This window comes from Emys orbicularis, chromosome 7 (assembly GCF_028017835.1).
Source record: "Emys orbicularis isolate rEmyOrb1 chromosome 7, rEmyOrb1.hap1, whole genome shotgun sequence".
Taxonomy (NCBI): Eukaryota; Metazoa; Chordata; order Testudines; family Emydidae; genus Emys; species Emys orbicularis.
The window spans coordinates 4,027,872-4,039,793 of NC_088689.1; the positions used below are offsets into that span (position 1 = coordinate 4,027,872).

Consider the following 11,922-nt stretch of genomic DNA (forward strand, 5'->3'; position numbering starts at 1 on the left):
GATCCGAATTAATATTGTGTGGGCAATTCTGGTGCCACCGTGGCCCCCACAGCAGGGAGGTATAATGGCAAGAAAAGTACTGCCCAGCCCCGGTATCCTTGGGCTGAAGCATGCTCTGTGGGGCTGGAACATGCTCAGTGAAGATGGAATCTTCAGAGAATTTTGTTACTAGCGACTGATAAACTTCTTTGAAACATACAAATGGCGATTTTCAGAGGCTTATAACTCCACCAAATTTGGGTGGATCTTCACGGGGTCAGCAAAGCACATCCTTGAACCCAGTGGGACCTCCTGCTAAATTTCTAGTGCTTCCTCCAAAGCATGGAGTCAGTAGGGCTTCTCAACAGAACGAGGGTAAGAATTTTTTAACCTTGTCAAAAAGTATTTTTCCTAAACTTTGTTCTCTGAAATGACAGCATCATTCTTGCTGGAACCTTTCCAGTGAGGCACAGATACTGGCATGGGAAATTTCAGTCTGAATGCTTAGAGTGGCCAAGTTATAAACAGGTGAAAACAGGGTCTTTATAAGTATTAGGAAACCTTAACTCTCGGCATGGCTACCAGCTGTATCTGTAATATAACGTGTATAGTACTGTGTCTAGAGCATCCATCACGCTAGGACTATAGAAGTGATAAAATTGTACAAGCAAACCATGAAGCACATTGTATTATAACCTCCCATTGTTTAATGAGACCGTATTAAGATCATACATTAAAGATGGAAGAAGCTATTAGGTCATCTAGATCAGGGGTTCTCAAACTGGGGGTCGGGACCCCTCAGGGGGTCGCGAGGTTATTACACGTGGGGGTCGCGAGCTGTCAGCCTCCACCCCAAACCCCGCTTTGCATCCAGCATTTATAATGGTGTTAAATATATAAAAATGTGTTTTTAATTTATAAGGGGGTGTCACACTCAGAGGCTTGCTATTTGAAAGGGGTCACCAGTACAAAAGTTTGAGAACCACTGATTTAGATCCTCCCCTAGAGGCCAATGGAGGATTGTTCCTGCGGTACATTTTCTAGTGCTTCATCCAGTCTCATTTTGGATGACTCAAATGCTTCTACCGCTTCCTAGAGAAACTGACTATCCCTCAGCCTAATGCATCTTACTGTCGGGAAGCTTTTCCTGCTAATCAGTCTAAATTATCCATTAATGTCAGCTCTTTACTCCCTAGCTTTTCTCCCGGCCACTGGTAGCACCCTAGAGAAGTCCTCTCCCTCCTTAAAACTTGCCCCCTTAAAATGCATGGACTGTTAGCTTGTCTCCCTTCAGACCCTTGTCACCGCTGAGCCAAGCTGTACATAGTCACACAGCAGTGATCCTATCCAGAAGATCGGTAAAACAATGTTGACAGGCTCCAAAAAGTGCCCTTCCCCAGGGCCAGTCCAGGTGGAGTTTTAAAGCTGATGAAACAGAGTTGGGGAGTCCTAGCAGCTCCTTAGTGCGCATAGAGACCCTCCTGGGAGATAGCATTTCGAATCCTCATGTACTACTTCCAGCAGAATTGTAAGATCCCTGAATGCAGCAATATGGTGCCCGGGGCAGGTGTAATTATCTTTTCCTTTACAGGGAAGGCCTGGTAGTTTCCTTGGAGTATAGCAATGGGATTCCACCCCCCAGAGAAATCCCCCTTGTTTGTTCACAGTACTTACATGTGTGACACTCTCTGGTGAAAACTATCATGAAAATCTTACAGCAGGGTGTTAGAACTCATGTCCTTTTTCATATCGTGCCATTGCATCGCAGAAAATAAGGAGACAAGGCTTCTGTCCTGAGCTGCTTGCAATCTAAATGAGAGAGAGCACAATGAAAGGGGGAGGGTAGATGAGAGAGCAGGGGGGTCTGCTCCTGGCACAGAGCACTATTTACAAGGAGTTTGATTAGGTGCATTTTGAATTAAAGGAATTCCTTCTTCTGCTGTACAGTATTAACGGCAGGAATTCAGCAGGAACACGTTCAGTGCTGTCTGCTCCCAAGAGTTGCAGGAAATTAGCCATGTTGTTGATGAAAGGAAGTAGGCCACAAACTTTGGATCTGCTGGCTCATCCAGTCTAGAAGCAGCAGCTTTATGGATGGAGGATTTCTTAAGGGCTTGTTCTATAACTAACTTTGGGGGATATTACACCATTTTACAAGCCAGGCATTCTGAAGATGAAAGGTGCTGTGGTCTGCTTGCCAGCTGAATTTGGGGGGCTCTTTCCTGATCAGAGATTTACCAACTGTGGCAGACTATAAACAGCTGTGTGAAATGTACTATTGTAGCCTGGGGTCAGAGCCAGCCTGTTTCAAGTTAAGAATTTCAAGCCCTTGCAATAGATTTGAACCCCAGAAGTGAGAGATGGTGCATTAGTCATGCAGTTGCACCTGTAGACTTAAAATCATAGCCTTAGATTAGTCTTACGTGGTTTTTGGGTGCCAGTCATCGTCGTATGTAGGTTGAAGTACAACTTGACAGATGTGGTTAATAGACTGAATCTTGATATTGGGCACCAAGTAACACGCGCGATATACAGTTCATGCATACCATCACTGGTTAAGTACAAAAAAATCATGCTAACAGTGTAGGTGTCTCAGTCATCAGTGGGGAATCAAACCTTGGGCATTCACTATAGAAAGTACAAACCTCCTCCCACCTGAGCTAGGAGAGTAATTCCATTAATTAAGTAAGTAGCAGACTGTTATAGTTGCTGAGGCTAACCTCTAGAGCATAGGTTCTCAGACTGTGGTCTGTGGACTACCAGTGGTCCGCAAGCTCCATTCAGGTGGTCCACGGATAGTTCCCTCTAAGGTGCGTGCCTGGATGGCCGCACACGAGAGAATGAAGGGCCACTCACCTAATTAGTGGAACTGCGCAGGCATGGCTCCACTAATTAGGTGCCTGGACCCTGGAGAAGATGCACATGTAAGGTGAAGTGGTGGCCTTGGGGGGAATTGGGGGTAGGTGGGAGGAGGCAGTGGCATGAGAAGAGGGGGCGGGGGGAATTTGGGATGTGCAGGGCTGCGGCAGCCAGAGAAAGGCGACTTTCTCCACGGCAGCCGCAGCCCTGGAGCTGGGGAGACGGCCCTCCTTCCCAGCCTCAGCTCTGTGGCTGCTGTGGGGGGGGGCGAGACCCCCCTCCTTCCCCGCCTCAGCTCGGGGGCTGCCACGACAGGGGAGAGAGGGCACATCCATCACTTTACAATAGTTAGCTAACGGTACAAACAACATTTGGAAAGCTCATTAAGTGGTTCGCTGAGACCCTCAGCAATTTTCAAGTGGTCCGTGGGGAAAAAAAAGTTTGAGAACCACTGCTCTAGAGGGAGACATCACACACAAAGCCAGTGCATTACATAACCATAGCGATGTTAATCCTTACATAATGTAGCATTTTTAACATGGCTGGGCACACACAAGTTTCAATAGGGGTTGCCAAACTTTGGACCTGCAGTTGCACTTTTGACACTCCTAGTTTAGTGATAAAATTGTGGATTTTCTCTTCTATGGTTTTGCAAGCACTATGTGTAACCATGTAGCAAGGGATTTGCAGAGCCGCAGCACATGTATAAAATGGAGCCTGATCCTCATAGCTGCAAGTTGTGGGCGGGAATCTGACCCAGAAAGCACCTGGCATGTCCGTGGTTGTGCGGTGTTGAAGGAAATGTTTTGCAAACCCCGGCTGGACTCTTTAGCTCTTGCTTGTGACTATTGCAAACAGCCATTACAAAGGCAGAACTACACTCCAGTGTGTGAAACTGGTTGCAGCAGGTCCATAGGGTGGAATGTTTGCACACAGTTGCTGAACTATGAAAATACTAGGTTATGAATCTATGGGGCTTCTTTGACATCAGAGTGAACACGAACAGGTCCCCCAGAGCTTGTTTTCTTCCCCAGTCATGGCCAAAAGATTTCACCGTAGGAAAGGTCTGCTCTGAGGAGAGACACATCCAGCTTTGAATATGCAGAAAACCATTTAATTTGGCCTCCAGATTACACAGACTTTCCCATAGCTGCATCACAGCAGAGAGTCTGTGTTATTCTTTGGAGAGCGAATAAGCTGCTCCATCATTTATGATCTCCCTGCAGTATCCTGTTGATAAGATCTGCTAACGTTCTCAAAGGAAAACTCTGGGTTCAGGTCTGAAATACACAAAGAACAGGGCCTATTTGTTCAGTGTGAGCTTCTAAGGTTTACATCCCAAAGGAAATTAAATTAGATGCCTAGAGCTACGACGGTCTGTCCTGTTTATTTGCTGGAATGTCACCTTTAATACCATGCACATCTAATGTGTGTGTGTTAATGCGGTGGTGTAATCTGCAGGCACGGGCATGCTAAGAGGACTAAAAACCTAGGAAGTATTGTGTGTGAGAGGGCAGTTGGTACTGATTTTAATTTATTTTCAGGCTCTTTGTAAGTATCAGAATAAAAAGAGCTCTCTTCTGTATGAAGATCTACTTGCTGATCACAAGGATTGGATCCGCGTGGTCTGTGCATTCCTGCTTTGATGCCTTTATTACATTTTGGTTGGGCTAATTCTGTTGGGAGGAACCTGGTTTCAGCCTGTATGCAGTGTAGTTGTATCTTTAGCCTCTAAATCTTTTCAGCAGTTAGATGTGCCCAAATGCTACGGTAATGGGTACCTATCCCCAGCACCCTCCAGAGTGTATGATGGTGAAGATTTTCCCCAGCTACCTGGTCTAGCAAACCATTTTTTAAAAGATGGCTTACAAGCATTCCTGAGACACAAGGGCACACTACACGTTTGGCTGCTCCGGGCTTCCAAAGCTTCTTTCACAGGAAAGGAGGCGCTGTTCACCCAGGACCAGAACTGTGCTGGCTAAGAGGCTTTATGCGCTTGTTTCAACTGGAGTTAGTTGACTGCTGGCTAACTGAAGTTAACGAACACAATTGCAAATGCTAGTCTAGATACTCCACATACGTTTGTTCCAGGATCCAAACCGTGGTGGTTTACCCTAGGGGCTGCACCTTCTGCCCTTTTATTCTGTAAATATCCTCCCCTGCTCACCCCCATTGAATTTTTTCATTCCCCACCTTGTTCTTCTCTGGCCTACAATGAGATTGGTTCATTTGTGCATATATTTCTCCTTCCTCTCTCTCCTCTGACACCCTAGAAATGTCCCTTGGGCTCCTTCCCTATTAACCCTGGATTTTATTCCTACTGCTACATCTGATTTTTATCATTCTTGCCATCTCCACTGCCCTATAGCCACCCCCCACCCTTTTTTTTTCTCTCTCATTTTTGCTCATCTGTGTCACTGCTGAATATGTATTTCCTCCTTGCCCACTCATCTGATTGCTTTGGGTGCTGGTTTCTTCCTCTTATTTACTGCTGTGTAGTTTGCTACGTCTGCCGTATCCTCTGTCTTCCACTCTCCACCCACTGCCCTGTCACTCACTGCCAGGCTACACCTGAACAGAAGCTGATCTGCTCCATACAGAGCCTTCCCCAGACAACCCTTGCCAGCTGCACCATCTTCTGGGTTAACCATGCAGGTGACTGTTCTGTTTCTGAGCATGGATGGCTTTGGTTGTATTTCTGAGTAAGCAACCCTTTAGGTTCTTCAAACCTTTCATTGAGACACAGGTATTTCCAGTTCAACGTGCGCCCGGGGTACCATCTCCGCCAAAGAACTTGCCCACTGTAGTATAAACCGGCCCTGCTATAGTGCTCATAGATGTTTGGGTTTAGTGTGCCAGCCAAAGAGATGATCGTCTAAGGCCCAACATAGACAATAATAGACAGGGAATCATCTGATTGTAGCCAAAAAGCCTCATGGAGCATGTGGGTCTGTGATGGGATACCGCTGACTCCATTGCCACAGCTTCCGCTGGGCTTCAGGAGTGGCTCCATGCCACACCACAAACTGGGTACTGAATCTAAACTCTACGTTAGATTGAAAGCTCATCGGGGCAGAGACAGGGTCTTCCTTTTTGCACAGTGCCACTGCCATGTATGATAGTAGCTTGAATGGCCAGTGCCTTTTCTGTCCATCTAGCGGATTCAGGGGTTCTCAGACTGTGGGCCATGGGTTCCTAGTATACAGATCAGAACTTACGAGGGAATCTGCAGCATCAGCGCTGTTATGCGCTTCCCCCAGCGAGCTCCGTGCTGCAACAAGCAGCACTGAGATGAGCTCCAGTTTGGAGCTGGAGGGGAGTCGAAAAGGGGTGGAACTGGGGGTTGGCCTTGCTCCCTTTCAGCACTGGACGCTGGGGAGAGTTGCCTGAGCTCTTGGAGAGGGAGTGCAGAGCTGAGGGGCCAGAGGGGAGGAAGTGGGGGAACCATGAGTGGATTTGGAGAGGATGAGTAAGGAGTGAGCAGAGGAGGAGGGAGAATGCAATGCAATGCAGGCAGAGCAGAGAAGCGGGAATGCCGGTCACTATAGGATGGAGAGGTGCTGGAGACAGACGACTGTAAAAGGAAAGGGTGGAGTGAAGGGAGGAAAAAGGAACACCAGGAGAAGCACAGAAAGAACAGAGCTGTGAGCTGCAATTTGCAAAATGAATAGCCTGCTGTATACCCAAACCCTGCAACACCACACCCAGCACCCCTCACCGGACCCATGTGTGGCAGTGATTTCCTTGTCCTTGACTGCTACCCCACCTCAGCAGGGCTTGCGTTTATCTCTGGCCCTCTAAAAGCTGTGTGCGCGGGCACCTTCTGCTACGGCATGTTTCTTTTTAAGAAAAGGGCGAGGGAGGATCCTGGTTCCGCACTTAATACTCGGGACCAGCTGATGTCAATGGGCATATCTGACTTCAGTGGAGTATGTTGACTGGGGATCTGGCCCGCTCTTTTTGGGGGGCGTGTAGTCAGAAGTTATTGTCCAAGGAACTTCACGTTTGCTAGTCCTCTCCTGGAAAAAGCCTGAGCCTTCCCCCTTCTACCACACCCCTAAACTCTCATGCGGACTAGCAAGGCTGGGGGGAGGGAAGGAGGAGCGATTCTGACTGGGAACGGGGGGAGTTGCACATTTGGGAAGGACCAAGGACTGGTTTTCTGAGCCGAGTCCGAGAGCCATGCTGCATATCCCACACCCTCCCGTTCCTGGCTTGGGCACCTCTCTGAATGTCTCCCCTGCTGAATCTGTGGTTTTTCTAAATGATACACCATTTAACAAGCCAGGTGTCCAGATCAGAGCCCTCGAGGTGCCCAAAATGCAGACTCTGTGCAGGTTCCAGGCTGTCCCACCCTGTCCCCCTCCACCAGCTGTAGCCCAATTATACTAGAGACTTAACTCCACTGTGCCAGATGAAAGTGTCTCTGTTTCCCACTGCCTTCCTTTGCAATTGTTCGCTTGACCCCTTTTTGCCCTCCCCTGCCTCCCTCCCCCCTTCCTCTCTGAAGCTGAGCCTCTAATTTTAAACGTAGGAAGATAATTGATGGTAGCAAAAGATTGCCTTGTAATCTTAGCATTTTTTGCAGTGGTTGGGGTTGTGTGGGGGAGTAAAGCCAGGAGCTAGAGACCTCAAACCTTTGTGTCGCCAAAGAAAAGTATGTACAGTCTCCCCTCTGTGCAGAAGAAAGGGGTCCGCTGCTTGGCAATTACATAAAGCTTGGAGTGTAAAAGAGTAAACTAGTGTCTCCCCCTTGCAGATCCTGTTGACTGAAGAGTTCGTAGAAAGAATGCTGGAAGACTTAGAAGATCTGACTTCTCCAGAGGAAGTAAGGCTGCGTTGCTCCCATATCTGGCATCTACTGGCCGAGAGAAAAGCTGCACAGTTGGCTTGTTTTGTTAGTTTTGGAGTTTGGCAGCTTCCAGCCCTTCCCACAGCTTCAGGGCTCAGCCACCCTTTGAGCCTGCTGGCATAAACCAGGCCACCTGGAAGAGAAGGGACTGCAGAGGCAATCTGGGACCTGCAGCTAATCCAACACCGCCCCAAGAGTGGGGGGTGTTGGCTAGCGAGGAGGCCGTGGCCACTGGTGCTGCGGAATGCACTGATTCGGCACGCTTCCCCAGGTAGCCTCCACTGGCGGGGGTCCCGACAGCAATGGGAATGCTGCCATCCCCCGGCCAAAGCCCCAGCGGAGCGGAGCTGTGCGGCAGCCCTGGCCACTGCACTGGGGTGCAGCTTGTGCCCCCTGCAGCAGCATGGCTGAAGGGCCCCTTTGGCCTGCAGAGCAATGCGGAACACCCAGCATATTTGCTGCCACTTCATATTGCACTTCAGAACCTCTTTTGGGTGGGGAAGGAGGGGCTATTTCATACCTGCTGCTTGTCCCTCGTTAGTTCCCTTCCCTCCCAACCTCTGTTAAGTTCGAGTGTGGTGCATAGACACACACAGCCAGCCTGGCAGTGCTGAGCCCAGCAGCAGGGGACGCACCACGGTGCTGGACTTTCCCCATCGTGTGACCCAGTCGCATTTAACACCAGCTCTCCCCTGCACTCCACATAAATATCCTGCCTCACTTCAAAGAGCAGTGGCAGCCATGACATGTAATATTTTTATCCCATTTTTTACAGCTCCCTGCGGACTCTAAAGAAACTTTCCTAGGCTTGTAAAGTAGCCCTCCTGTCCCTCTGTCCCTCCCTGCTTCGCCTCCCAGAAAAACCTCAGTGCTCTAATTGTTTAACCCTGAGCTGACGTAATGCCAGGGTTATATATGCCCTGTGAAGGAGCGCAGCAGGGGATCAAGCACCTCGCTAGCAGTGTAGTGAATTCTCAGGCCAGCTCTTAGCCATTTCAACCTAAGCCAAAGATCATTTGTGCTAGCACAGAAGTGACCATTTTGGAGTCCCTTTTCCCAGGGATGGTGTTCCCTAGCTTTATTGGGAAGCAAATGCTGTACGTAGGGTGATTCTGTAGTGCCAGACAAAGGATGAGACACTGGCTTCCACATTGCTTTGACATTACTCATTTTAAAATGTTTTCTGACGTATTCTTCTCTGACGTGACCATTTTGGAACCTTCCCAGCTTAAAAGAAAAGGGGCAGGGGATACTTTAGATGGTTATGGTCTTTCATCACCCAAAATCCTGCAGGACTTAGTAAGTCACACGATCCTAGTTTGTAAAGCGTTTTGGGTCAACTTTATACGTTCCCCAGAGACTTCCTTTGGCTGTTGCCAGTATCCAACTAGGTAGAATGAAAATCCAATTTTGGGTTCTAGGAAAAGAACCCCTCCTTCATGGTGTAATGAGCCAGGTGAAGGTGAAATGAATACCAACTGCAACACCACACACGTCTGGCTGAGCACCTCAAAAACTCAAGCTGTGTCTTTGTGTCTCTTCATTAATGTTAGAATGGTTGTCTGTTAAGTGCATAAGACCTTAGAGATGGAAGGGGGGCCCATAGGCTAAATCAGATAGTGACCGAAAATAAGGGTGCAGGTTATTCAGAGGTTTATAAAACGGTTGGCAAAGTAGTGTAACTTGCACCAGTTTTTATTCACTAGAGGAGTAAAATTGAGTGTCCGCTTAGGAACTGAGGGGGCAGATGTAGCCCCCAAAATACAATTACTGGAATGGTGGAAGGGTAATTTAGGGGTCCTTTACTGCTTATGCCCACTCTCCAACACACTTGTACCAAACATAGGCAAGTCTACGCTGTGGTGGGGGGGGGGGGGTGAATGGCAGCTCGTGTTTTCATAGACAAGCAATTGCTTGTGCAGCTGATGCTGAAGCCCACTCCGCGGCGTCCTTGCGTCTAGTTTTAGCGGGCTAGTTGGAGTACAGCTACTGTGGGTAAGTCTGTGGGAGCCGCCACTCACACGCCTGGCTGCAGTGTAGACATAGCCATAGTTTACATGGGCACATGTGTCACCACTGAATTTGGCCCAAGAACTTTCATGGGAAAGGAACTCATTGCACTAGTTCTGAATTGAACATCTCTGGTTTAGACGACCCTCCCTAGTCAAGGCAGAACCCCGGGTAGATGCTGCTGTTCAAATCCTTCCGTCCGCTGGTACTAGTCTGTGCGTGCAGCAACCTTTTAAAAACAAAGCAATTCATTTCCCAGAAGTTCCCGTGCTTTGTCTGCACAGGCCGGGGGTGACTGGGACAATCCTATTCCCTGGAACAACTTTCAAGATCAGTTCCTTGCGTGTTTATGAATGGGGCAAATGTGTAGTCCGGACAAGCCCTAAAACACGAGAGGCAGCTTTAAATAAATAGGCTGCCATTGTACACATCGAGGCATTTGCAGTGTTAATCAGCCCTGCATCCTCCCCCCTCCCCCCCCCCCCCCCACTTTCTGTTCTTGATATCCTTTTTCCACTCTGACTTTCCTCTGCAAAACCAGCAGTGGGGAGCAAAAATGAAATGGAGTTGGGGTCTTTTTCCTCCTCTGAGACGCTTATCCTGTAACTCCATGATAGCCCCAAACCCCGCTGCCCCCCAGCTTACCCTTAGTGCAGACACCCTTCCATTTGCTTCCTGCTCAAACGAACTGAGGCAGGGACACTGACTCTGAGCGGGCCAGTCATTTTGTTTCTCCTTGCAACAGTTCAGTACTTCCCACAGCAAAACTGTTTTTGACAGAGCTATTCTGGCACGGGCATGTTAAAGTCACGGTCAGCCCAGTACATTCTAAGGACGCCTCAGACAGTTGTCCAAGAGTGCCCAACGCTGGTTCTGGGAGCAGGAGTTTTGGGGTTACTTTCCAACAGGAGGGTCTGTGTGGTGGGGTGGAGCTAGGACTGGATGAACCAGAGCAGCTGTAATATTCGTGGCTTCCCCTCCACATGAAGAAGTAGCTATTGGAAGCAGTGGTGTGTAAAATCAGACTTGAGCTCAAGTTCCTATGCTGGGTATTGCAACCAACACTTTCTTAATAGTCAGGGCAGCTGTGTGTGTGGACATGAGCCAGGGAACAGTCACTGCAAAGTCAAGGGGTTTGTTCCAGAGAGGTTTTTTTGTTTGTTTTTTTCGGTTTTTTTGCCATAAATAAAGTGGCCCAAGGACGGTATTCAGAAACACTGGCTCTCCTCCACCAGGACAGCATGACTAGCTGCTGGCCATATGAATCATTGTGCCATTTCTGCCTACTACATACAGAACCATACAGCTTCACGTATATCACATGACACAGAGAATCTTAAAGCCGCTGTCTGATTCTTGCTTTAAAGCAAACAAAGGGGGCTCGTGGGGCCTGGGGACAGTGGGAGAAAACACAGTGAAGTGGAAAGGGAGATACTGTTGCAAATTGCAGACTTTCACTGAGATGCGGGAGGGGAGGGAAAATGGTGGTGGGAACAGTAACCCTGGCAGAATTCACCGAATGAAATGAACAACGCTTGGGCTGGAATCTCGTAACTTTACTTTGGCAGCAGAGACACAAACCGCATTATCTAATGTCCACTGCTGTCCAAAACATACTGATGGGGGAGGGGGAAACGCTTTCTTAGTGGCCCTTTGCTTTAAAATAAAAATAAAAAAACTTAGCTCTTAAATGGAGGGCTGCCTACTTTCAGAATAGCTTTGGGTTAATGTGGGCTAGGCTGCAGGGAAATACATTAACTGACTCCCTTTATTGCCTCGTAGTTTAAACTTCCAAAAGAGTACAGCTGGCCTGAAAAGAAACTGAAAGTCTCCATCTTACCAGATGCTGTGTTTGACAACCCTCTGCATTAGAGCTGAATTCCACCCTTCTGACATCTGGGAGAGCCAAGTGACTGCACATTGCTCAGTGACTCACAGGATAATTAAGGCAGTAAGAACTCTGCCTTCAAATAAAGTAGATTGCTGCACAACCACTGCAAACAGAAGAGGAGTTACACAACACCAACCCAGACAGAACTGGACAGTGCTGGGCCATTTCTTCCCCATCCTTTCCTGGGCTGAACTCTCCGGGAACAGCCTGCGTATGTTTGAGTGCAAGTGAGAAATATTTAACTATGAAAAGTAGTGGTAAGAATTTTTTCCCTGTTCTAGCTGGCTACAAATATCCCTGCAGTTTTCGCCCAGGGTGTAGATACCTTGTA

General features: G+C 48.2%; 1 protein-coding gene across 1 annotated transcript in view; it reads left to right on the top strand.

Moving 5' to 3' along the window:
* Positions 1–11,572, top strand: part of SUFU (SUFU negative regulator of hedgehog signaling) — a 110,407-nt gene extending 98,835 nt beyond the window's left edge. Inside the window, exons 11-12 of the mRNA XM_065408109.1 lie at positions 7,598–7,666; positions 11,483–11,572. Of these exons, the coding sequence (XP_065264181.1) occupies positions 7,598–7,666; positions 11,483–11,572 (159 nt within the window). The remainder of the gene's footprint in view (positions 1–7,597; positions 7,667–11,482) is intronic.
* Positions 11,573–11,922: the final 350 nt, after the last annotated feature.